The sequence below is a fragment of the Lonchura striata genome, chromosome 2 (genome assembly GCF_050655825.1).
Source record: "Lonchura striata isolate lonStrDom1 chromosome 2, ASM5065582v1, whole genome shotgun sequence".
Lineage (NCBI taxonomy): Eukaryota > Metazoa > Chordata > Aves > Passeriformes > Estrildidae > Lonchura > Lonchura striata.
The window spans coordinates 62,441,355-62,468,482 of record NC_140704.1 but is presented as its reverse complement, the minus strand read 5'-3'; the positions used below and the strand labels follow the sequence as shown (position 1 = coordinate 62,468,482).

General features: G+C 40.6%; 1 protein-coding gene and 1 long non-coding RNA gene across 6 annotated transcripts in view; one reads left to right on the top strand and one right to left on the bottom strand.

The window, feature by feature from the left end:
• Window positions 1-27,128, top strand: part of LOC146768275 (uncharacterized) — a 91,711-nt gene that overhangs the window by 16,738 nt on the left and 47,845 nt on the right. The gene's annotated exons all lie outside the window — the stretch shown is intronic.
• RIPK1 (receptor interacting serine/threonine kinase 1) lies at window positions 541-25,678 on the bottom strand. Of its 5 annotated transcripts, none has more exons than XM_021544779.3 (12): window positions 25,537-25,678; window positions 19,954-20,165; window positions 18,096-18,249; window positions 17,043-17,180; window positions 14,499-14,727; window positions 13,515-13,664; window positions 12,293-12,369; window positions 9,216-9,306; window positions 6,470-7,027; window positions 4,906-4,977; window positions 2,946-3,110; window positions 541-2,272 (listed from the first exon to the last, which is right to left on the bottom strand). In XM_021544779.3, the coding sequence occupies exons 2-12, from the start codon at window positions 20,103-20,105 to the stop codon at window positions 1,986-1,988; spliced, it is 2,073 nt and encodes a 690-aa protein (XP_021400454.3). In that variant the 5' UTR covers window positions 20,106-20,165; window positions 25,537-25,678; the 3' UTR covers window positions 541-1,985. The 5 variants fall into 5 exon arrangements, with proteins under 5 accessions (XP_021400454.3, XP_021400452.3, XP_021400453.3 ...); XM_021544777.4 differs by lacking the exon at window positions 25,537-25,678 and adding an exon at window positions 24,475-25,408; XM_021544778.4 differs by lacking the exon at window positions 25,537-25,678 and adding an exon at window positions 24,590-24,745.

The following is a 27,128-nucleotide window of genomic DNA, read 5'->3' as shown; positions in this document are numbered from 1 at the left end:
AGTTTGTCTCTAGGTGAGTTTAGTTTTGTTCTGTATCATCTACAGTGTCACATGAACTTTGTAAGCACTAGTCTAGAACTGGATTGATAAGCACCAAAGCTAAAACGACCTTCATCTTCCAAGTCCTGCATTAAAGACCTATGACAGCTCTATGCCTAAGTCTTGTTCTAAAATGCTTCATGTTTGTGCTCTACATCTCTGTTCTTGTTTCAGAAAGTAAGGTCCAGACTTGCTTTAATAAAGAGCAAATGAAGCATTTAATGTAGGCCCATTAAATTATCACCATTCATTCTGTGTACCAAATAAGACAAAGATCTCATGATTGAAAAAATGCATATTGTTTAAATAAAGACTGCAGATATGGGAGACTTTAAAAACCAAGGGGGGTGGAGGAATTGATGTAGCAATGCAGTGCAACCAGCGTTAACAAAACATAAATGGACCTTGTGATCTGTTCAGGGATCTGTTTAAAGAACTAACACAGTAACTGCAGGCTGTAGCTCTGTGGACTGACATAGAGAAGACACCCCAACACCCATCTCTCTGTTTAAAGAATAATTTTTCTTTTTCTGGGATGTGTATGCGTATTACATTAGACAGATAAACCACATCATTATATTGTACTCAAGAATTTATAGAAAATTTAGCATGTTGCTAAGTCAAAACTGTAAGGCAATGCAATAGATTTTAAGTAGGTTTAAAGACACTTGCTTTGATTAGTTTCATTTTGCTTCCACTGAAATGGTGGGTGCTGTATCAAGGAGCAGAAATCCATTGTAACTGCACTCCATTAAGTTATTAGCTTTTTTTTGACAATTAAAATTAATAATTATGAACACCTAGTGCTCTATGTACAGCTTAAACAATTACCAAAACATCTGCCTGAAATATCTGTAAACCTGATGGAACAGGAAGCATTGTCCATCATAAGAGGAGTTTGGCATAATTCTTCAGACAAAAAACTTTAAGTAATTCTTCTTTCATAGATACTGCACACTGAGATTATGTCAATTTGAGGAAGTCAGAGTGACAAGGAACACTTCCAGGCACTGGGATATCATCATCTGAACTACAGAGCTGTTCCAGTGTTCCCCAGAAACAACCTGAGTGCTGTGAAATAGTCTTTGCACAACATTTTGGAGAATTAAAGAATGTGCTATTCTGGCAGCAGGCTGCAGCATGCCAGTTTAACCTCAGCATCTAGTAACATTTCAAGGCACATTTAACTTACTAATATAAATGCAGCCTAAGAGATTCAGAATGTAGTGACACTGTGCCCTCAGAGCAGGTAGGAAACTTGGGTCTTCAGTCAAGAGGTAATAAGGCACCTTTCCCTTCCCAAAACTCTTGTATTATTGAGATTTTACTTTGGATTGCATACTGATTTAACTTATTTTTTCATTATTTCATAAAGCAGATGAGACTTTTACCCTGGAAAATCTTTTCTACCAAATGATGTAAAAATCTAATGCAACATTATAAAATACCAATTACAGACTTTTAAAGCCAGAAATAGATTTTGCTTTTATTTATGCTGCTGTTCTGCATAATTCTATACATCCATATTTAATAAAATTTATAAAAATATTTGAAAACCATTATTGACTTGGACCAGTAAATTACTAGCATGATAAGTATTGGCACTTTTGGTAAAATATAAGGGTTGATTTTGGTTTCTGTACAAGTTTTTCAGGCAATAGGTCGATCTTCGGAACTGAACAAGACTACCACATGTTTCAAGATTAGAATGTAAAAATTTTGTGTAATGCATTCTCCTTGAATTGATATTTGTCTTGCATTTTGTTGTTGTTATCTTTGGGCAATTGTTCTATTTGGAAGGAAGATGCTTTTTTTTAATCCTTTGGAATATGAAATACTGTGACGTGAACTTTTTGATTTATTGCAGGTATTAACTAGTTGTAAAAAAATAGGTTCCAAAAGTCTGTGCAAAAACGAGAACTCTAGAAAGTCTGTTCTCAGTAAACTTATTCTTCCTGGATTTGCATCAAACTCCTAAGGAGATCAAGTCTTCGGCAGCCAACAAGGGCCTTGGCGAGTTTTCCAACTGTAGCACCTTTGGCGCCTTCCCTCATTACCCACTTGAGCAGCATTTGGTAAACTTTTTCTTTTAGTCCATCTCGTTCATAGTCATGATCAATTTCATCAATCTCGGGATCACCAAAGCCCAGTTTCCGAGCACAGTGCTTCCACTGCTTAGCCAGATTTTCTCTCACTAGATTCAAATGTTTTTCTGTCAGGACAGTAGTATTGTCTGCAAAAAGAAGAGTGTAAGAAAATGGCATCATTCAACAGTTCTTCTGCTCCTTTCACTCCCTCTCTCCTGTCCTCCCCCAGCTACTTATTGGTAATATCTAGAGACAGAATCTTAGTGATGCAATCAGAAGTGGATTTCATGGAGGCAGCATAACCCAGTGATGGTAGGCAAGAAATGTCCAGACAGCACATGTGTAGTCACACGTCAGTTGCTGGATTTGCTCTTTGATCTGAAGCTATCACAGGTTGTCACTTAAACCTGCAAGATTGAAAAAACCCTTTCTAGAGTTCTTAAAGAATTGTATATGTTTGATATTCTGAAACACAAATGTTACTTAGGAATACATAGAGATAGTTTAATTCAGTATTGACCAATGAAAATAAAGTACATTTCAAAATTGTCCCACTTCTATCTGAATGAAGTTGTCATGGCTCTTGCTTACGCGGTTTAACTTTTAGTTTTCCGTGTGTTGTGTCAGACACTGGACTCTATGATCTGCACGGGTCCATTCCAACACAGGATATTCTACAATTTAAACTAGAAGTCAGGTGAGGATCTCCAATCCCAGCCTTGCTTCTACTAGTGTGAGTGTTTTATACATTCCAAACCAAATGATTCTCAGGTAATTATATGGGGTGAATACATGAAAACTAGGGATTATTTCTCTTACCAAATACACCTGCTGCTTCATAATAAGTATAAATGTCTTCCATAGAAACAGAATAAGTGCTGACATGTGGATTCTGCTCTTCAATTTTCATTTGATTGTAGGATCCAATCTGAATTCCAGAGCTGTTATTTATGTTGTACTTGATTGAATCATCTGTATAGGGAACTTTAACACAAATTTACAAACAACAGCATCAGTTTCAAATATCAAGAAGTAACATAAGGAGGAAAAAGTTCTACTAATAAGGGGAGTGATATTCATTGCACTTGATGTAGAAATAACCATTTACTGGCAACTGTGCTGTGAGCACATTTTCACTATGCAGTATGACACCAGTGCACTTTAGTGAAAACCCAGTCTATTTTACAACAGAGTGCCACAACCAAGTTGATAGTTACTAGACTCTAAATAATGTTCTCTGTGCCTTGGGAATGCATAGTAGCAGTCTTGCTTTCTGCTGCCTAACAGCTTCAGGATGTCAGCCTTGACTTGAATGTTCTTTTTGTTTAAATTTTAAAGCCTCGCTTCATCCTCTCAGCTTTCCTTTTCATGGATGTAAGTACAGGTTTACAGTTATGACTTCTGAGTTCTGTGACACTACAGCAAATTGTTTCTTGTTCCTCATAAAATATGATAAGTAAAACACATAATTTGATGTTTTGTTTACTGTTGCCTGATTGCCACATGCAGCATGAAGCTAAGTCACTGTTCATTTTAGGTGATGTCAGTTTTCTCTTCTCTTGACAGTGTTGTCTGAACTCTGCTTCGATAATTATCCACTAAACATTCTAACTCTAGTTTAAATGGTGACTCTCACAACCTGTGTCTAAAATTGAAGTACAGATACTTAAAATGATACACCAAGGTCTGTATTTAATCACCTGGAATCATAGTTACAGCCTTGTTACACACTCAATTGCAACGTGAAGTGTGAAAATCTATAGTTATGTAAGAAAATCTGACTAAGTACACTTAATATATGCTAACCTGGGACTGCAAGTCAGAAATATTATATGTATGTATGATGAGATTGATGAAATTGCAAAAAAGGAATGCATTTTATGTCTCATAACATCATTACTTCTACTCATAACATTATGATTTCTGTATTTTTTAAGAGCCAGAGGACTCAGGAAACACATCATATTTGTAGTTAAAAATATAAAGAAACCTCATGTTTGCTATGTTCTTATCTGGCAACAAAATGAATTTAGCATAAGATATGAAAACGTATACTCATACTTAGTCGATATTACAGTATTAACAGGAAAACTTACTATGCTTATAAATCTCCTTTCCCAAGTCTTTACACTTCACTGCTTCTCAGACTTGGGTCATCATTTAAGGGGTGCAGAGTCAAGAAGACAGAAAGCTCTTTCAAGTTTTCTTTGTAGTGCTGACCGCTTAGAAATTGGACAACCCTTTGAAAGGGTTAAATAAAGAATTCAGAGTGTCCCAAGCAACACAGCTTTAAGGAGCATATATTAACAACCCCTGATGGATATTACATGATTTTAGGGGTTCAAGCGAGTAGAACTGTAGAGATCTGTCCCCCAATGAAGGCTGATCAGCACAAAGCTTGTAGCTCGAAATCTGTATTAAAATGCAGAGCAAGACAGGACAAAGTATCCCAAATGTGTGTGTGGTTCCAGAGCTGGGCAGAGTGACAGCAACTTGAAGTTTAATCTAAGGAAGTGGTTAGTTTAGGTGTGCAGGAGATCTTGCAATGCTTTTGTATTTTTAAAGTTCTTACATTAAAAAATATGTTGTCCTTGATTTATCAAATACACATTTAATAGTGTGTTTAGGTCCTGCTAGAGACAGGAATTAGTTTTACCTACTGATACCAAAAACTGGTTAGAGGTATTAAGCAATAACAGGAATTATTTCAAGTTCCTGGAGTTTTTTGCTTTACTGGTTAGGATGCAAGGCATGGCCTGTTGGCTACCAGGGCACTTACCTGGGCTTACTCTGGGTGCACTAGTATGGTAGGCGAACGTTCCCCTTGTGAAAGAAGTGGAATCCCTGTAACCTGTAGAAAGAGAAAAAAACCCCAAAGAAATGCCAAAAGCATTATGTAAATAGAAAAGCAGATACTTAACAATGCCATATTTTTAGCAGTGTGAGTATACAGTGCTCTTACATACAGAGATAAGAAGCTTTTTAATTAGCAGCATTGTGTCTTGTTGAATAACTCGAATTTAAGCAATGATCTTATTGAGGTTTTGCTGAGTTGCTATTAACCTTAACCATCCTTGGATCTCTGTGAGGACAATGGGCTTCCATATGGGTGTAGGAATACCTGGAAGTGTGGGATCACAGCACACTGCAGTTACAGACTGAGTTGCATGTATGAGGTATTCAAACTGGCAAATTCCAGACTCCCTAGTGTGAGTTTTTGGATGCTCACAGATGAGCTCTGCAACTCATACTGGGGCAGCAAGAGCAGATGGATTACAGCCACCCAACAAGTCAGTGAGAACTGAAATGCAGCTCTTGTGCACCTCAGTCTGGTATCTGCTACACTATTTCACATAGCCTTCCTATAATGTTTTCCTTATTTCTTTCAAATAGAAGGTTTTCCTTTATTAGTGATGTTGAAAATTTTAATGCCTGCCTTATGACATGACAGCCCTTGGATTCATTTTTGTAAATAAATGCACATAAACAACTAATCACAGCCTCTTCATTAATAATTTAACAGAATAACACCTTTGTGGAATTCTGCTTGTAAAAAGCTAGGCATTTTCTTGTGAGATGACCTGGAAAATAACACCATGCTAAAAATATTCAAGAGTACGAGCAGGCATCTCATGCTGTCTTTAGTTCCTCAAAGTTGTATCTTGTAGGTCTCCAGTTACCATTTTTGTAGCTTTTTTTGTTTTGTTAATGTCCAATATTCTCTTCCTTCTTTGTCTTCATACCTTTCTACTCTATGGCTTACCAGCAAACACCAAAAGAACTCTCTCTCAGCACAAGGCAGAGCTCCCTGGAGAAACCAGGTAAAAGTCTCAGCTCCTTGCTGGCTCCCTAGGTTCAGGAGTCTCTCAGCTTGCTGCAAGTCAAGCTAAAAAATACCCATCTATTTCCTGAAATGCTACAAGTGTTGTTTCTGCACAAGCAGAACCTATGGTATGAATGTTACTGTTTTCAGAGTCAAAGGTCTCAGCTTTCCTAGAATGACTGGTAGCAGCTCCTGGTTTTGGGAGCTGCTTTGGCAGTACTTGCTGTCTGTTCTTCCTTGGCTGGTAGCTGAAGAGTCAGCTGTTGGGTCTCATGCTCTTCTGTTACACTGATGCTTTAGAACTAGTTCATTTGAAATTGGCAGCTTGACATCAGTGAAAGCAGCATAATGAAGTCAGAGCTAGAGTGTTTTAACTTTGAGTAAACAAAGAGAACTTAATGAAATAAATTCACCCTTTCTATATTACAGATCAGCCTGCAATAAGCAGGTTGTTCAATGAGCTAAATAGAGGAAAAATGTGTTTTTATAAACATAGGTGTTGGAAAAGGAGGAATCTCACCTGTATCTGTGTCTGAATTCTTTGAATTCCAGTTTACGTTGGTCTGTGATTTCACATTTTGTCCAGATTCCAGCACAGGAGGTTTATTTACGATAGAGTTAGTGGCTGAACTTAATCCATAGGTATCTACTGGCTTTCCTGTTGGAGGACACTTGGGATTGGGCCCATAAAAAACATCTACATTTCCCCATTTTGGTGTTGTTGCAGCTGGCCAGAAATATGGATTAGTGTTTGATCCTGTCTTCTCAGCTCTTGGATACATGTTACTCAGTTGAGAAGTAGGGGATGGCTTTGCAAATGGATCGCAGGAAACTCTCCGTCTCCTTTCCTCCTCTAGCATTTCGGGGCTGTGTACCACAGGTGGAACTGCTTTATCCATCCGGCTCCCAAACGCGTGGTAGTTGTATTCATGCTGAAGTTTTCTTTCCAGATTATCAGGAGGTGCAAATGAGGTCTCACAGCTCTCAACGGGCTGGTTCTCAGGGGAGGCAGCAAACAGGGCTTCATCGACCTTACTGGTCATGGGACCTTGAGAGCTGTGTAGAGAATTAGGCTGATCTGAAAGGGAAGAACATTAAATGTTTGAAAGCATTCAAATGCAAGTATTTAACTTGTTGCAATGATAGTAAGATCTATTAAGCTACTTTATTATTATTGTACATCTAAAAGGTTTAAGGTTTAAATAAAGCATTACTTCCAGCATAATACATTCTATAAAATAAAACATACCTTTACTGACAAGTAGAACAGATTTCTATCTAGGAAGTACAGGTTTGCTTAAGCTATCAGTGTTCAAATCTTAGTATCTTGAGTAGTGTAAGAATTCACTGTGTACTCTGTTTGTATTGATATCAAGTTTTCAACCATTGAAACAAACATTCCTGGAGGCCTTTGTAAGATCTGATTTACTGGTGTGTCCCGTCTGGCATTAACTGGAGTTTGATCAGTGCAAAACTGAGGTGTAACAGGATGGAAAATAATGCCACTGTAATAACAGATGGAATTTCATACAGCACAAATAATTAAAATATTATTTTAAAATGATTATGTGAAGTGTCCTGTCTGAGTATTTCATGATGAATACTCTTCCAAAGAATACATTTTTACAAGTAATGTCTACCAGATAAAATAGTGTGTGTCATCTATACCTTTCAACATAATTCTCAGTAGCAAACGAAGCTCTACTTCAGAATTGAGCTAGATGGAGTTATAATCTCTATGATGCTGTAGCACTCCAAGACTAAATAAGAAACATAAAAATCTGTTTGTTACTACTTGTAATAATTTTTTTAAGGGTAGGACTACAGATGCTTTCTGAAAGCTTCAAACTTTTCTAGAAAGTATCATACATTGCTTGAAGCAAGGGACACTTACAGAGCACTGTAAAACTGGAATAAAGTGTATCTATGCACTTCTATTTAGCTCAGATAATGCTAGTGAACTGGGTTCCCCCCCTCTGCCCCAAATTACATTACTTTAGACTAATTAGGCAGGACCAAAACTAGTTCCTTTGAATGGCTGTATATTCAGTCAGACTTGCTCTGCTTGTTTTGCTACCACTGCTAGAGAGGGAATGGGAGGAATGACTAATACAGAAATAAACCCATCCAAAGTGACGGCTCTTAGCAATTCAGTATTAGCATAAACTATATGGCATCTGCTCTCCAGGGCAAGCTTGAGATGTATGAACAGATGTTGTAGGATGCCTTTCACTACCTGAAAGACTACATGATGTCTGAGTGATGCCCATTGACTAGAGGAACCCCTGCCTTTGACTGACAGGCTGGCAAGATGGCATCTTTCTGCAGTGGAGATTCACAACAAAGTCCTTTATACTTAAAACATGAGAGCATCTGCAATCTGCAGCAATCTTACACAATTCTTTCTGCACAGGAAATGTAACTACACTCACTTATAAACACAGTGGAGCTGTGGAGCTGCCCTAAGTCCATCAGTTTTACTGAGGAAGAGCTGTGGGAAACCTAGCTTTGGGGAAGATTTATTAGTTGCATGTTATAGTTTAAGATTACTAATTTAATAATGTCTTAGATAACTCAGCAGAATTTTATTTCTACTAGATTTTTTATTATTTCTTTTAAATCAGTCTTGCAAATAAGATCCTGTGTCCTTTGACATTAAGAAATCTTGGTAAGAAAATTCCAGATACACTACTACACAGCTCTATCATATTAGATATATTATCACATAGTAGAGAGCCAGCTCTATAAAATCACAAAACATGCAAGTCATCCAAGATTTCATGAAGGTATGAGAGAAAAGAGAGAAACCTATCTACTAGTGTTCCTCGGATTCCTTAGAGAGCGAAGTCCTAAGCAAAGGAATAGTTTACAATTATATATCTTGGTCGTATTCAGAGAATTCATAAGAAAGGATGGAGGGAGAAAATGAAAAGTCTTAATGAAATTAAAGCCTACAAACCAAGCAGTTGGCATGACTAAAAAGATGAGAAGAAAGATCAAGTACGAAAAGTAATTATCAAAGTGACCACTGTAAAAGCTTAATGTTGAACAAAATTTTGGGCATGGAAGAAAAAGTGTAAGCATGTAGAAGGAGATGGAAATTGTAAGTGTGACTTCTGGGAGCAAATAACATCTCAGTGATTACAATTCTTTCTGAGGTGCTGAACAATTGAGTCTCTTGATAACCCTTAATGGTAAGGTTACTTGCTTTGTACACAACTTCATCTTTGGCAAATAAACAGAATAATTATGTACTAGTGACTTACCTACTTGACCATTGCTGGTATCTTCTGGTACAGCGTCTATTTCAAGGGATTCCATGCTATACAGCAGTTCATTTGTCTCGGGCCACATTTTCTGCATGTGAGAAAGAACAAATGATCAAATTACAGGCAAAAGCTTAAAAATGGGTATACCTGTAGAGTATGAAACAGCACAGCTTCACTGTGAAGTGACCTGGATGAACAGATTCTGTGAATCTCTGGGAGAAGATCCCACCCTCTTTCAGATAGCACAGCTTGACAGAAAATACCCATTGCTTTGCTATAGGTGGGCAAAATCTTTTCTTCAATGCAGGGAGGGAGGACTGCAGTATAACTGCAGTATATAATACTCTGAGTTGGCCAAACAATACCCTTGCCTACATGAATGTGACCTTAATCCAGAGTGGCTCTGGATTGTCTGACTTGTATTTAATAGCCAGACTTTGGCAAGAAATCTCGGTGAGGGGATGATGCTGAGGTAAAGGTAGCAAACATGCATCCTGTTCTGTGGATCTATATTTAATAAGTTCATTCATCATCAGGGAAGAAGAGGTGAGAAATAATTAACATTCAGGTATAGGCACAGGTATTGACTTCTGTGAAGATTATTACAAATGAGGAATTTAGAGTAAATTTTCAGAAAGAAGCACTGGGAATTTCCTTTCTATAGCCCTCATCCTCACTTAACTAGAATGAAGGCCAAATCTACTCCTGTTCTACTCTTTTGATGCTCCCATTATTCAGGCTTTGCTGGAAGTAATTTTTTTATTAACCTGGAAAAATTACTTCTCAACTTCCCCAAGTGTTGCTTACTCACAAAATAATTTCCAAAAATAGAGTTTCTGTTAGTGTTTCTTTTTTTTCCAATTAAACCCAAGAAGTAATTTTACAGATTAAAAACCAAGAATTCCTACCTATATCTTCCCAAAAAATCTACTTCCCTCCAATACCAAAAGGTAGCATTCTAATACACATTACAACCATTGGGCCTTAGATTTTACTTGAGTAATGGAATTGTTTGAACACAGGGGTTGAAGAAAATGACTTCTGGTCCCTTTCAACCTCAACCATTCTGTGATCCTTTTAGTTAGGAAGCTTCCACAATTGCTGGGCAGGAGCAGGGAGGCTATGCCCAAATTCACTGAGCCATGTTGCTACTAAAGCTCTACTAATAATTCACACTGGATCCACTCTTCACAATCTGTGCCCTGACTGTAATGGATGTTTTCCTTCCTGAGAAAGGAATAAACTCACAGCTCATTTCCTAAATAGTAATTTTGTCCCTATGATATGAGAGGTGTATCTGCAGAGAGCATCTGCACGTAGTAAAATTTGCCATGGTCCAGATTTGGAGTTGCTGTCATAAATTAGACATATATACAGTTCATATTGGGAGTTTGATCAAATAAATCCAAGAAATCCGTTTAATCAGTTTCATTTTGTAAAACTCTGTTGCTTTTTGGAACAGTTACCAGTGCTTTGTAAGCAGCACACAAAATGAATAATTTTAATTTCCACAATTGAAGGCTTGGTGAGAAGGAAGCACTTAAAAAAATGTGAAAGAATGGTTTCACAAGGAAGTTTGTTTTGTTTTTTTTCCTTAGTTAAGAATACTGTCTATATTGTCTGTGAGTGAAGTCTATGTAATCAAGTGCTTATATTCGTAATATCTGTGATAAAAAGGTTCCATTATCAGCCCAGTTGTTCAAGAAGTTCTGATTCTCTTATTTTCAGGAAATTATTCTTTTAATCACAGTTTTAAAACTTACAGCAAAAAAGGTAAGAGAAACCAACTTGGACCCTCAGGAAAACTATCTCAATTTTAACTTTTACCTGTTAATATTACTATGGAATAGCTTCCTGGCCTCAAGCAGGCTGAGACTCATTAGACACTGCCTGAAAGCAGGGCAAAAATTACCAAGAATTTTATGAAATTACTTTAAATCAGATTTTGCCACTTCTGAATTGATAGGAATAACATTTTATTTCATGAGTGAGACTTAGTGGATATATGAGGAGCTTTTGCAAAATATCATCATGGAATCAGTGTGCCCCTCAGGTGGAAACAGACCTTGGGCCCACCTCCTGCTCAAAACAGGGTCACTTATGGGATCAGACTTGGTAGTTCAGAGCTTTGTGCAGTCAGGTTTAAAAACCTCCAATGAGCGTGACTGGACAACCTCTTTAGGTAACTTGTGCCGCTGCTCTGCTCTCCTTAGAGGGAAAAGTTTTGGGTTTTTTTCATTTCACACTTACATCCAAGTTTAAATCTCTCTTGTTTTCATGTTTGTTGTTTTTCTCTAGTCCTCACACAATGTGCTGCTGTGAAGAGCTTGGCTCTGTCTTCTCAAACTCTTCACATGTAGGGGCAGGTTGCTTTGTCCTCCAAAGCCATTGCATGTCTGGGAAGAAGTAGTCCCATCTCCTATTAGGACTAACAAGGTCTGAGCAGATCTGCTGGTGCCAGGCAGGCTATGGCTGGTGCCCAGGTTGCTGCTCTCCACCACCCTCAGGTTCTTCTCGGCAGTGCCACCCTGGCTGGCATTGAAGCCAGGGGTTATTTAATCCCAGTCACAACACATGCCTCTTGTGCTTTCTGAATTTCACAAGGTTTCTGTCACCACATTCCTCCAGCCTGCAGCTATCAGCCTTATCCCTGTGACTGTATTGACTAGTCCTTCTAGTTTGGTGTACACTATGTTCATCACTTCTGTCAGGTTACTGACACAGGAGTAAACCAGGTCAGGTCCCAGCCCCCTGCACTCCTGCAGCTGCTTCTGGCCTGCAGGTGAAGTAGGACCCATCAACTGCTCTCCTCTGGGACTCACCATCCAACCTGTTTTCATCTGCTCATCCAGACAGCAACATCTGAACTTGAATACAAGAGTAATTTGGGAGAAAGTGTTGAAAACCTTCTGAAGGTTGAGATAAATGACATGCACTGCCCTGCCTGCATTCAAAAATCCATCCATTTTATCACAGCAGGAAATCATATCAGTCAAGAATCAGTGTTGAAGTGGCAGAATCTGGCCATAATTAGGGCAGGGATGAAGGTATGTGAGGAACCTTAAGCTACTCACTTTTAAATTCTTCAGGTCATCTTCAATATTTTTTCCTAGATTTTCATAGTAAAATGGCTTGTATCTTTCACTGATTTCTGCAAAAATAAAAGAACTAAGTGAAAACGGTTTTCAAAGGAAAGTAAAAGTGACTTGTATTGTTAACAATCTTGATGGAAAAGGAAGAAGAATGAAGACTTCTACAATGTCAGAAACAAGAAAGGTATACATACATTTGTAATTTGTTCACATGGTACATTTAGTCTCAAACAGTAACAAGAACAGGATGACTTCTAGGGATTTGTTGTTGTTGTATTGCTTTTTAGGGTGAAATCTGTCTATGATCAGTAGTTGAGAGCATATTTCCTTGCATGTGGGAAAATGAGAAGCTAAGATCCAATACAAGTATAAACTTAATCTATTAGCAGTAGATTATGTAAGTTTAAATGGAGATAGTTGGTGGGTTCCTCATGGGATACACATTTCCTGTGAGCATTTAAGTACATGCCTGCTGTATACAAAGCTGTTGGTGCTTCTGTCTAAATACAAACCTCAGTTTCCCATTATTTGTTGGGGTCTTTTTTGTGGGTTGGGCTTTTTTCTTCCTCTTTTTGTTGTTTTGTGGTTTTCTGGGTTGCTGGGGTTTTTTATTTTATTTTTTTTTTTTTTGTTTGGTGGGTGTTTTTTTTGGCACTATGCATTGAAGCAGAAAGAAGAGACAATGAGATCTAGAATTTTTACTTATTTGCTCTTAGTCCTTCCCAGACCATTCAGCCAAGACTTCTACTGATTGGAAGTGTTTTGCCATCTGACCATATGAAAGGATGATTAGCTATCAGTCAGTCATGTTGCTTATGGAAGGATAACTAGGACAGCTTTTGAATCTAGAGTATTTTGAATAGGATATTTTCTCAGTCATGGTCAAGATATACTATATCCCTTGATATTAGTTTTATGTAAATTTCAGCAGTAAGATTATACTATGCTGAAAAGAAATGATCAGGGATAAAGTGTCTTAATTAGCTCCATTCACTTACTAAGATTTCTCAAATCTGCAAATGCTGGCTCAGATCCCATTTTTGGCCATAGTACAGTGAGCATGCTTTACAGAACATGTGCATGGCTATTTCAGTTTTCAAAAAAACCACACCTTATTTCAAGAGGAATATACTCAGGTTTGTTTTCTGGCATTATAAGTTATCAATGGACACAAACCAATACAAATCCTAAAGTAATGTCTTACCTGCAAAGGTTGGACGTTTCTCTGAATCTTCATCCCAGCATTGCTTCATTAAGTCAATAACTTCCATTGGACATTTATCAGTGATCTCCTTTATGTCTGGTCTGTTTCCATTCATGATGCCAAAGCAAATCTGGGTTTCATTTATACCATCTGAAATTTAAAATTTCTTATCAGGTTCTGCTCATGGGTTTTGCTACCTTTCCATAGGTAAAAGAAACAATGAAGTGGCTCCCTGTGTGTTTGTGGGTATGTAAAACATAATTTCAAAGAGGTCCAGGTTACAGCTACAAATCTTTTATATTAGTGAATTTGAATCCACTGCTCTGACTTCCATGGATTAGAGATTTATTTTTATGATTAATGGATTTACTTTTATATGTAAGACATGCACAGCGTGAGTAAAGGCGGCAGATGTACCTCTCTAGAACCTGCTTCTCAGATGCATCAGCTCTGCATTAGATATGAACACAAAGATGGCCACACAGGCAACATTTAGCCATTTAAATAGCAAAAAACCCATTCAAAATTATAAACATGTTACCCTGGAATTCCACAGTTGGCTCCTACTATTCTACATAAGCCCATTGTGCATGTTGAGAAATCAGCACCACACAGCTGAGAATCAGAAATGTGAGATCATTCTCATTTCCAAGTGTAACTAGTCCCCCTCAGGAAACAGTGTCCATCAAAGTTTCCATCCTGGCCCACCTGAGGTTTGCCTACTTTCTGCCACCAAGTCTGGTTTGTGCCCACACCATGTAGATGTGAGCAGATTCAGCTTATGGCTGCATTTCATTCAGATGTTCTTGTCTATGCTTAGAAGTCAGGAATGATGCAACTAATTCCTCTGACTGGCCAAGAGGTGTCAAACCAGTGCAATTCTAGGCCAGAGGTGATGCAATCTACTAATCTTAATTTTATAATATTAAATGCTTAATATTTGTAACTTATTTTCCTGATAGTATCCTTTGGGAAGTAACGTACTTTCGTATGGCTCTTTGTTAGCAAAAATTGCCCAGATCACAATGCCAAAGCTGTAAACATCTGATTTCTCCACTGGTTTAGCATTAACACAGCGTAAATGCTCTGGGGCCATATAGAAAAGAGTCCCAGCATTGTTCTGGTAAGTGCTCTTCATTTGCTTCTGTCGGCCAGTTTCTTCTTGGGTCAGCCTACTCCAGCTCTTAAAGGAGGCAACACCGAGATCTGCAATCTGAAAAATGAGACACATCAGAACTAGTGCTGTAATGAAGAGGAGATAAACAAGTATTGCATTCAGTGCTCAATTTCAGCCAGTCTTAATAAAAATCTAATAACTTATCTAAAAACTAAATAGTGAACAAAATACAACTTAAGAAAGGAAAACAAATTATTTTGGTTTTTTTTTTGTTTTCTTTGTTTGTTTGGTTTGGTTTTGTTCTAAATAAAGTATCACTGCCAATTGGGAGCCATTAGGCTGTAATTGTGGAACACTTGCACAATGTGAGGATAGAAGAAATTTGGTTTCACTCATATTGGTAATCATATTTGAGGTCTGCTTGCAGTGCTCAAGGGAAAACAGAAGATTCATAGGAGAAGAATCTAAGATTCAAACCTTAGAATCAATCTATGAGATGGGCAGATATGCATCCTCCCTCACTACCCTTTCCATTCAGATTCCATTTAACTCAACCATCTTAGATCTTCCTTCAGAAAAGGGCAAGAAGAGGATCTAAAATGGTGTGATATGTGTGACAGAGACATGGAAAAGAATAGCATGGAATAGGTTAAAGCAGAGATACCTGGGTACTGTGTGCTTGACAATGTGATATTATTGAAACTTTAGGATGCAGTTTTGCAACTAGACTAATAACTGGTGATGATGAAAGTAATCCTTCCCTCCTCTTCCACAGTCTCCTATTCTGTGTCCCCTCTGCTCTCTTGTTCCAGCACTGACACTTACCTGGGAAGACCCAGTGCAAGGCAGTCAAGCAGCTTGCTGAACCAAGTGCTCCCCAACAGAAGGATAGCACTGCCAACAAGATAAATGGCAATCTGCTGGCTTGGCTTCCTAAATCAAGACAGGCTGTTCACATTAGCACCAGTAGTAGCACAAAGAAACAGGAGGTCAACAGGAGAGGAAAGCTGAAAGAAAATGGGCCTGTCTCCCTTGGCCATAGAGAGCTGTCAAACAGTCATGTAACGTAACTCAATTACTTCAGATAAAAGTGAGATGACACCTTGCCTCACTTCTAACTCACTTTTTTCTATGGTTGCCTCTAACCAGCTTATTGTTCCTCTTGAATTTCTGAGGCCTTGGGCTACATTTAGAGGTTGTGTATTCAGAGGAAAATCAAAGCAACATTCAGCTAAGGAAAGTAGGAGTCCAGGTTAATGTCTACAAGTGAGAGGAGGTCTAGTGATAGAGAAGGATATGACATATATCTTTCTACATTTACAATTTCCTGGAACAGCTATTTTCCTTTCTAATTATTGACAATGTTAGACACATTCAAGCAGATAGATTGTACAACAGCTGCCTTAAATTATACTTTTGATCAAGCTGCTTGAGGAAGTCTTATCTGATTCTGAATTTGATCCCATGTTCTAGATCAGTTTGTCATGAAATGTGATGATAGCCTAATTTGGTCCTGTCCATATAAGTGAGCTGAAACCAAACTCCCCATACAATTTACATTTAAAGCAGATAATGATTAGGTTTTTATTTTTGGAAAATAAAAAAATTTGTAATTCTTACCTGCAAGCTGCACTTGCTACTATGTTAACCTTGTCGAAGAACTTCTCATTAATTTATGTGTGAAAAATAGAAAATGTCAGAGTTCTCTTCACAGAAATTTATTCTATAGTTTCAAACTGTAATGGGGTCATTATTTCAACAACTCACCTTAACCAGAGACAGGATATTTGATGAGGACTGCTGCAAATGCCCCTCAGGTATTTATTCCAAAGTAGCCTCTATATTTATGTGTCTTGATCCAAAACCCCACTGAAGTTAATAGAAGGGCTTTGGAATAGGCTTATAAACCATTCTTTGAAGCAGTATCCTGATGGGGTTTTTTGTAGCTCCTGGATGTCATTTTAAAATGAAGACTAAGGGAAAAGAGGGATACAGAAGAGGAGAAGATAACAGACAAAAGAAAGAAAAGAATAAAAAAAGGAAGTGAAGGCAGGAGGAGAAATTACAGCAATAAAGGACAAAAGACATCATACATAAAAACATTCTATTTTGTTTCAAATGCCGTATTAATATTATTTTCATTTAATTGTTATGTTATTTACAGCTTGTTAATTCTCAATAACACTGTTTTTTAATGTCCTCAGTGGTTTTATTTCGCAGTTGGAGGAATACTGTGCAAATCTCAGACTCAGAGGTTGTAAGGCCACCATAATTCAGTGATTGAGGGAACACTCTCACTAAACTACAAAGGCATTAATCTACCAATTCCACCAGGAACTCTAACCAGCACAGCTGTGGTAGGTTCTTCGACCCAAATCACCAACCTTCTCCATTCACACTCTAACAAATACCTTAATATGGAAGTCTCTGTCCACAAGGATGTTTTCTGGTTTTAGGTCTTTGTGTACAAAGCCCTGCTCATGCAGATAAAGCATCCCCTCTGTGATTTCCAGCACGAAACGCCCTCTCACTGACAAAGGTACCGAGATCTAAAAGAAAGAATAAGAACTGCCATCTATTAAAAAATTCAACTACAACAATCAAATTAAAACTCAGTCTTTAAAAAAATTCCTCAGTCTCAAGGGTACCTCTGCTTAAGCTATGTTAAGAAAAACCTGCATCACTAGCGTGTTGAGGGAGGTGATTGTCGCACTCTACTCCACTGGTATGGCCTGACCTTGAATACTGTGTGCACTTTTGGCCACAATTTAAGAAAGATGTAAAGCCATAAGAGAGTCTCCAAAGGAAGGCACAAAGATGGTGAAGAATCTGGGGGGAAGCTATATGAGGAAGGGCTGAGGTCACTTGGTCTGCTCAGCCTGGAGGAGACTGAGGGGATACCTACTGGTCTACAGCTTCCTCATGATGGGAAGTGGAGGGACTGGCACTGATTTCTCTCTGGTGGTCAGTGATAGGGCCCGTCGAAATGGCACAGAGCTGGATAAGGAGAGGTTTAGGTTGGATATTAGGGGAAGATTCTTTCCCAGAGGGTGGTTGTGATTTTTGGGGTTGTCCTGTGCAAGTTGGATTTGATGATCTTTCAAGGTCCCTTCCAACTAGGGATATTCTATGGTTCTAAGGTCCTTCTTGGATTGACATTTTGGCAGTAAAATTCTTGAGTCACTCCATATTTACAAACACTTGCTACATATTTAGCAAATTCTCCACTTATCTCTACAGCCTCTCTAGAACGTTTTAATCTGTTATTGGTTTGCTCCTCTGTGATGCACAGAAAAGCCACTGTCATTGTCTGCTGTCTCTAGAGAAGGCAGTGTTGCCACTGGCTTTTTAATACAAAAAGAAGAGTAAGAAATTAAAGACTCCATTCTCTGGATATAGCAGTAACATCCTGTCCCTTTCAAGCAGCTCACCAACCCTAAGGGATGAAGTAATTGACTGCTCACATTCTGTAGCACTTTCATCATGTTCCCCCGGTCCACATACTCCATCACAAGTGAGTAGTTTCCGTCTTCCAAAATGACGCCAAGCAGCTTTACCACACGGTCATGCTGCAGCCTGCGCATAATCCTACCTTCTTCAAGAAGGGAAACATTGTACCTGTAAAACAGAAATTACACTGAATTTAGGTGCCAGCCTAGAAAGAACAAAAGGATGAAAATCACACTGATTCAGGATGAAAACCATGGTCAAAAACGTCAACATCCCTACAACCCCTGCAAGATTAACCATACCTTCAGCTGCTTTTGAATTGATACAGATTTGTTCATGCCAGTTTATATTCTCTAAGATTCTGCTCAAATGCCTTACACAGAGACTGTCTGCTCAGTCTGATTTTAAGGCTTGCTTTTCAGAAACTGCATAAGCATTCTTCTTGTAGTTAGTGGCAGATGTGCAAATATTTAAACTGGGGTGAGAGCTAGGCAGAGCTGAATGAGCCTTCGAACAAGAAGGATCAGGATCTACATTCACTCCACTGCTTCTGGTACAGGAAATGTATAGAGGTCTTGTTTCCAAAGGGCTTCATGTTCAAAACGGATTTCTTACAAGGGAGCCACACACATACTAAATGATGACAGTATCTGCTAACAATTACTGGTTTAACAATTACCTCGGCCTCAGTACAGCCCATCAATAATCACAGGTACATAGCTGGGAGCTCACTAAAGGTCTTAAAAATGGATAGTATCCATTACATAATGAATAGAAGGGGTGGTATTTTTATTATTGTTCTTGCTCTAGTCATCAGACAGAAGGATGTAAGAAAATTTCAAAACAATACTGCTTGCTAATGCTTTCCTACCCTCCGAGGTAAAAGGAAACTGCTTTCTCCATCTGCATTCCTCTGTATTACTAGAGAATAAACTGGTTGTTTTGTTTGCATTAGGCTCAGTTTAAAAATTTGCTAAATACTTATGGTTCAGTATTTTAAGAAATAACAAAATTATGAGCCCATGTAATGAAAAAATAAAAACACAAACCTAAAAATACACTTGGCAGGCATGTCCATTTTAACTGTAATCATCCAAACTGTCATTGCAGGCTGCAAACTTCTATAATCTCTTAATTTGCTTTCTACCAGCAAAATTAAAACTCAGTTTATTTATTTATCATAATCCAAAGTAGAAAAAAACATGGAATTTTGTCTCTCTGTAGTGGATGACTTATGGGAGAGTTTTAGGATTGTTATGGCTGTGAGGTAGTAGAGCTGCAATGGGACCTGAATCCACTGAAATCAACAGCTAATTCAATCTTTGAATTAAATCAGTGGGCTCAGCTCACTCTGCTCTTTCTCAAGGGAGAGAGGGTCACATTCATGGTATTAACACACAGGAGGTTGGAGTTCTGCTGATAATTTATGTGTATTTAGTTCCTAGGGACATCTACAGTTGGATAATTTCATTGAAAACATATCTGCAAGTCTGAAAATATTGTTGGCCACTACTGAAAATATCAGTATGGCCACCGAGTTCCTGCATTTCCTTAAGTATGGTCACTGAGTTCCTGCATTTCCTTAAGTGTGCAAGAGTCCTCATGACTTTTAACAATTCATGATAGTGCTCACCTTGTAACAAAGACCACGAACTTTACTGCAACGATGAGTTAAATAAAAAAGTTGTCTCAAGAGGGAAAAAAGAAGCAAATTTACAGGACAGCTGTTAGTATTGTTTTCTTTTCCCCATATAAAGGATCGCCAGAAGCCAAAGACCTGAAGTTATTACAGTCCCTTTAGGTTTATCTTAATTGAATTTAGAGGACTTAGACTAACTGAAGTGAAAATCAGAACTGAGATCTGTAACTTACTCAGTGCGCTGTGGTCCTGTATACACTTTTTTTAATACTACATATCCATGTTTCTTGTGAACACATAAAGAAATTGTTCCAAATCCTCCAGCATCTAGTTGCTTTTTTTCAAGCAAATCCTTGGTGTTCATGTGGATGTCTTCCAGTGACATGGCTGCAGTCTTTGTGGCTTAACAATTAAAACAAAATCAAGCACCCTCGTGCTTCTGCACCTGCAGTATAAAGGAAGAAAAATAAGTGTAATTAAAAGCATTTAGCTATTCCACTAAATAAGTGTACATTTAAGGAGTGGGACAGAAACATAAACTCTCATGACCCTTATGAATGCTCAGCTGGAAGCCAAAAATGCTGTGGTTCTCACAGAATCAAACCTTTACATTTATCCTGTCAGCTCACTACAGTTATAATCAGTTGATGTAAAATAATTTCTTCACCTGAGGATCTCAAAGTGCTGTATGGATAAATAGTTTTTACCCATACAATATGCAGTAGATCAGTACTGTCCCTACACTTCATATGTGCAAAATCCAAACCCCAGAAAAACCAAGCGCCACAGTCCCAAAGGCAGGTAGTGCCTAATGATTATCTTGTATCTTGTTTTCTGAATTGCCTGAACATGGGCCTGTCATGTGCCCAGATTCCCTCATAACCCTAAGCTACTTTTTAGGCATCTTTGCAAACCTAGCTTTTAAGGCTTTGCTTAAAGCTTAAACCAAGCAACCTAATGGAGGGTGAAATGAAGGACTCGGCTTCTATGGGAAACTTATTTGCACATGAACTCAAGGTGACAAGTGCTAGGAAGGAATAGGTATAGCAACTTCTCCTCTGCCCATTAAAAAGAAGAGGAACAAAGAAATTATGAAGGCTTATAGTAACTCCTAAGTGCATCAAGACAAAAAGAGAGTTTGGGGCATCCTATGAAATGGGTAAGTAATAGGTAAGTAAGTAGTTGTGATAAGTAACAGATAAGTTATAGGTAAGTAATAGGTAGGTAAACGCAAGTGGATGCCAGAATTATTATAATCCTGTGGTAAGGGTGTGATACTCTCTTGCCTAATATGCTTCCCAGGCTAGACAGCCCCTGCCTTCAGCACATGCCAGCAAGCTGCTTTGCTAGCATTGGTGCAAGCCAACACGCTCTGCTTTTCCCCACTCTAAGTTTTTAACTTAAGCGCCTTACATCAGGTAAAGAAAGAGTTTGCTGAGAAAAGCCAAAGTCCGAGAGACTGGCAGTGCTGTTCGTTTTCCACTCATCCTGGGTAACTACAACACAGACACAGATAGAGGGGGCTGGGAGAAAGGCACCACCTCTAAGTGCAACTATCAGCAACAGTAGATGGGCTCTCGTTTGGATAACTAAGAGCTCTAACTTGTGTAGCAAAGGGACTCCCAAGTTTTCCCAGATCAACAAATGACTGCTAACTCCTGCAAACTACTGTGCATCCAATCTCTAATTGAAAAGACTGCTTAATGTTCTTGTGAACATCGCTGCAACCTAATTTTGACTGCCTCATTACCACAGCCTCTTCGGGAAGCCTGGGATCTAAGGACTTAGTGTGTGTGGAATATAGGTACCTGAGGGAAAACAGACATTTCAGTGCTGAGTTGGAAATGGTCTGATCAGTTCAATACTGACAGGGTATTGTTAATAAGTTAATTTTTTTAAAAAATAAATGAATTGTGCCTGTAGAGGAGATAGAGCAAGAGCTTTCTTTTCAAAGTACATATAGAGACTCTATGGGCTGTCATAGTACAGATGGGGAACAACCTCCCCTACACCCAGAGCAGTGTTCTCTCTTCAGAGTTTTCTGCTTTGGCTTTACAGACTTCAAAAAGATGCAGGCTTTGTTTTGCTGCAGTGCTAGCCTGCATTATGAGCAAAGGCCTGAGGACATGGCTGCATTCATTTAGTAAGAAGGTAAGTCCTGCAATACATAATAATGATTAGAGGAAATTATTCTTGTTTTGTTTGTTGTGGTAGTTTTTTTGGGTTTTTTTTTGTGGTTGTTTTTGGTTTTTTGTGGGGTTTGTTTGCTTGTTTGGGGGTTTTTGTTTTGTTTTTAAATTCCTTTACAGTCAATCAAATAGATAACAAATTACTCATAGCAGGGCCATTGCTACTTTCATAGCTGAGCTTTCATCTCCCTGGAAGTTTCTGGTGATGGTTGTCTGGATTTGTTAGCGTGGTCATACTGACTTTTGTGCAGATAGGGTGGATGTCACATGTACAAGGGCATAAATTCAGTCATGAGAGTCAAACATGGCATAAACTAACATCATGCTTCTTTATCTGGGTGTCCCTTCCAAGAATAAGTTTGAAGTCACTTATGTATATTAATTTTTCCATGCTAACAGCAATTAAGCATCTAGGTAGTAGTTATAAGACTTGTGTGTGAAGATGTGTACTTTTGAATGGTGAATCTCTAAAGTTGCATTGATATCACTTGATAGCTTGGGACTGGCAATCAGTACCATATAACCTGGCAAAAAATATCTCTGCCCAAAATTGCAACAAATGCAGAACCTTGTTCCTATTTACAATGTTAATTACCTGTTGCTTCCAATCAAGCTACATGCAGTCACTATGACCAAAAGTCTTGGAAATTCAAAAGAAATAATAACTTAAAATTGTAATGTCTGTTGAAGTGAGCTGTGTAACATTCAAGAAGAGGGAAGTTTTTTTATTAGATGGGAGGGAACCTTCCCCCTTGCGCATGGAAAAATGCTACTGCTTTTTTTTGGTGTTCTTATTAAGTAATGAGGTACTCTGAATAGAAGCTCTCTATCTAATTACTTATTTCAAACCCAGTGTTTTGGGGAACTTTTCAAAGAATGAGTATCACAGGAAAACAATGTCTAGCCAGGCTTTAAAGCAAAGACTACTTATTCTATTTAACATGAGATATTGGCTTATGATAGCTTGAAATGTCAAATTATAAAAAAACAAGGATGGAAGCTCAAAGACTCAGGGTCACCCCAACCTTCTTTGAAATACAGGGTAATTGATACGTATTCTCAATACTAAGGACACACCAATTAATGCATTATGTATCTGTGGTTAAGATAATAAAAATTTTGTAGTTTAATTTAGCCAGCCCTTACAAAAGGTATGCATACTTCTAGTGGTTAATTTATGTTCTGTGAAGTAGCTGTCATCTGTATACTTGATTAATTTTAAAGCAGTTCTTCCTGTATACTATTTGAACATTTGTATTCGGTTGGGTTCATATTTACCAAGTACCAACATGTGTTATGAAAATTTTGAATACCATTTGCTAGAAGAGAGGAAGTTATGTCCAACAATATGACTGGTGTTCTTCAGAAGAGGATAGAACTGTGCTAAATGGGTTTGTGGCATTTTTCTTTTTAACACCATGGTTATGTCCTCTCCTCTAATGCCTAAAGGGCATATAAATTCACAAGAATCATAACCTGGACATTAGGTCATCATGTCATATTCCTAATCACTGTTCAAAAGTGCTTTGCTCAGTTTTAACTGCATCTGATCTGATGCAAATTCTAATCTGTAATGATGTGACCTGCCTGCCTGGTTAAGGAGGAGCACTGAGCACATTAGCACAGTAATATGAAAAAACATGGAACCTTTGTAGTTTAATGATGCTTCCAGCACCTAAGTTTCTAAGAGGTGTTAAACTTTAATTGGAGAAAATTAGCACCTTTACAAGCAGCAAAACTCAGCGGCCACTGAGTTATTAGTCAGTAATGGAACGGAATAAAGAACAGAAGCCAAAGTTGGTATTCCCAAATGACCAACAGGAGACAAATAGAAGGGTTGCTATAGCTGATAACAAAAATATTGCCTCTGTCAATGATGTTTCAAAACAGGGTATCTCAGATCTGTTGCTGTAAATGTCATAACCCACTCCATCTAAACCTTTCCCTTCTGCTCAGATTTTTCAGCTGATGCATCTTTTCACTAAGGAATGATTTCCCCCCCACTTTTTTTTCCTCTTGGAAATAGCAAAGACAATACCTGTGTCAGATCGTCAACAAGTTACACAGGAACCCGTGGGAAAGGGAGGAGAAGCCAATACAAGGGAAACAAAGGTGTTATGCAACACAAATTTTCACAGGAGCAGAGGCAGCGTGGGAAGAGGAAAGGATGGGATCTGTGCAGTAGCCAGTACCCGTGCAAAGGTGTTGCAGTCGGTTCTGGACACAAAAGTGTGCATTCCATATGGGGATCGGGAAAGGCTGTCTCGGCTGCGGCGCCGGGCCGTAGCTGTCGGAGACGGGCGCCGCGGGCGCTGCCACTCGCGCGGCCAAAAGCGCCTGCTGGGCGGCAGCCGGGACGCGCTAACGCGGGGCTGCTCTGGCCTAGTTCCTCGTCGGCCCATCTGCCTTATCGCCCTTCTCCTCCCGCCGGCTTCCTGCCGCCGCGGCCGCCTCCTCTCTACGTACCGCGCCCTCGCCCAGCGCTTCCCGCTCGCCGTGCCCAGGAGCCCCTCCGCAGCGCTGCGGGATGGGACGGGGCGCTAACACCGCCGCCGGCCATCTCACCTCGGAACGTCACCCCCCTTCGCACCCTCGCTCGCGGGGTCGCCACCGTGGTTTCGGTTTCGGTGCAGCAGCGCGGCCTCGTCCAGCTGCCCCCTCTCCGGAGTTCCTGCCTTACCGTGCTCTGGCCTCTGAGAGTCCTGCCGCTTCTCCGGGGGCCGCTGGCAATGGGGCTCGCCCCCAGCGCCCCTTAAATTATGCCTCGGTCCCGGAGCAGGATGACGCGGAGCGAAGGAGGCGGCTCGGAAGGCTCGAAGCGGCGCGGGTGCCGCCCAGTGACTCCTTAAAGTGCCCGAGCTCTCTGCGACCGGCGCCACACGGCGGCTCTATCGCTGCCTCGCCTCTCTGGGCACTACCATACTTGCCTAGAAGTGACTGTGTCGCTTCCTCAGCTCTCTGGGCATCCTAATCGGTGCCGCCAGAAAAATCTCTCACTGCCTGAGATCTCTGGGCGCTACGATCCACGAGCCACACCTTGGCTTTGTCCCTGCCTGAGCTCGCTGAGCAATGCGGTCGGTGCCACACGATGGTTCTATCGCTGCCTCAGCTCTCTGGGCACTCCGAGCCGTGCTACACCGTGACTCTGTCGCTGCTCCGGCCCTCCGGGCACTACGATCGGTGTCGGCAGAGAATCTTTCAGTGCCTGAGCTCTGAGCACTGCGATCGGTGCCACAAGAGAATGTGTCACGGCCTGAGCTCTCTATGTATTACGATCATTGCCACGCCGTGACTGTCACCTGTCGAGCTCTCCGGTAAGTACGATCGCTGCAACACCCTGCCTCTGTCACCTGCCGAGCTGTCTGGGCACTGCGATCTGTGCCACACGGTACCTCTGTCGTCTGTCGACCTGTCTGTGCACAGTGATCGGTGGCACACGATGACTGTGGCACTAGCTCGAGCTCTCTGTGCAAACTGATCGGTGGCATAGCCTGACTCCGTCAGCCACCGTGTGTCTGTGTCGCTGCTCGAACTCTCTGGGCAGTGCGATCGGTGCCACAACGTGACTTTGTCCCTGCCTGAGCTCTCTGGACACTGCGCTGCCCCCGCTCCGCGCTCCTGCCTTACCGTGCTCTGGCCTCTGAGAGTCCTGCCGCTTCTCCGGGGGCCGCTGGCAATGGGGTTCGCCCCAGCGCCCCTTCAATTATGCCTCGGTCCCGGAGGAGGCGGAGCGAAGGAGGCGGCTCGGAAGGCTCGAAGCGGCGCGGGTGCCGCCCACTGACTGCATTAAGCGCTTTAGTGCTCTAGGAAATGCGAGCGGTGCCGCCACAGAATCTGTTCCTGCCCGGGCTCTCTGGGCACTGCAATTGGTGGCGCACAGGCTCTATCCCTGCCTCAGCTCTGTGAGGACACTATATTTTTCCCAAGAAGTGACTTCGTGGATTCCTGAGCTGTCTGAGCACACCAGTTGCTCCTACCCTGTGGCCCTGTCACTGCCTCAACCTTCAGGGCACTATAAACAGCGTCGCATCTTGACTCTGCCGCTGCTCCATCTCTTTGGGAGCTGCGATGGGTGCCACACCATAACTCTTGTCACCTGTTGAGCTATCTGGGCAGCCCAATCGGTGCCACACCATGGCTCTCTCACTGTCTGAGCTTTCTGAGCATTGCGATCACTGCTGCATGGTGACTGTCATTGCTCGAGATGCTTGGGCACTCCAATCCGTGCCACACAGTGGCTCTATTACCTGTTGAGCTCTCTGGGCACTCTGATCCGTGCTACACCGTGATTCTGTCACTGCTCCAGCCCTCCGGGCACTGCGATCAGTGCTGGCAGAGAATCTGTCCCTGCCTAAGCTTTCTGGGCACTGCAGTCGGTGCCACACAATGGTTCTGCCACTGCCTCAGCTCTATGGGCACTACGATAATTGCCAAGTGACTTTGTTGCTTCTACAGCTCTCTGGGGACTACGATCAGTGTCACATCTTGATACTGCTGCTGCTCCATCTCTTTGGGGATTGCAATAGGTGCCACACCGTAACTCTGTCACCTGTTGATCTATCTGGGCGATCCCGTCAATGCCACAATATGACTCTGTCACTGCCTTAGCTCTGGGCACTCTGATCTGTGCTATGTCTTGACTCTGGCACTGCTCCAGTCTTCCAGGAACTACAATCAGTGCCAGCAGAGAATATGTCCCTGTCTGAGCTCTCTGAAAATTGTGATCGGTGTCACACGGTGGCTCCATCATTGCCTCAGCTCTCTGGGCACTATGATAATTGCCAACAAGTGACTTTGTCTCTTCCTCAGCTCTCTAGGCACCCTGATTGGTGCCGCAAGAGAATCTGTCACTGCCCGAGATCTCTGTGCGCTATGATCCATGCCACATCATGTCTTTGTCACTGCCTGAGATCTCTGGGCGCTATGATAATTCCCAAGAATCAACTTTGTAGATTCCTGTGCTCCCTAGACACTTCAATCACTGCCACAATGTAGCCCTGTTTCTGCTTCACCTCTCTGGGCACTAGGGTTGATGCCACACATTGATGCTGGTCCATCTGTTTGGGGGCTGTGATCAGTGCCACACAGTAACTCTGTCACCTGCCAAGCTATCTGGGCAGTCCGATCAGTGCCACACCATGATCCTGTCACTGCCTGAGCTCTCTGGGCATTATGAGCCTTGAAAACCTGCTGATGCTATTGATTCTGAGAGCAGGGTG

Excerpts from the sequence above, each read along its gene's own strand:
- RIPK1 (XM_021544779.3), bottom strand. The coding sequence starts at position 20,105 with ATGTCACTGGAAGACATCCACATGAACACCAAGGATTTGCTTGAAAAA. Across the intron at positions 12,370-13,514 it reads GAAACGTCCAACCTTTGCAG|AAATCAGTGAAAGATACAAG; the intron begins GTAAGACATTAC and ends TTATTTTTGCAG. Across the intron at positions 2,273-2,945 it reads TGAAGCAGCAGGTGTATTTG|ACAATACTACTGTCCTGACA; the intron begins GTAAGAGAAATA and ends TTCTTTTTGCAG.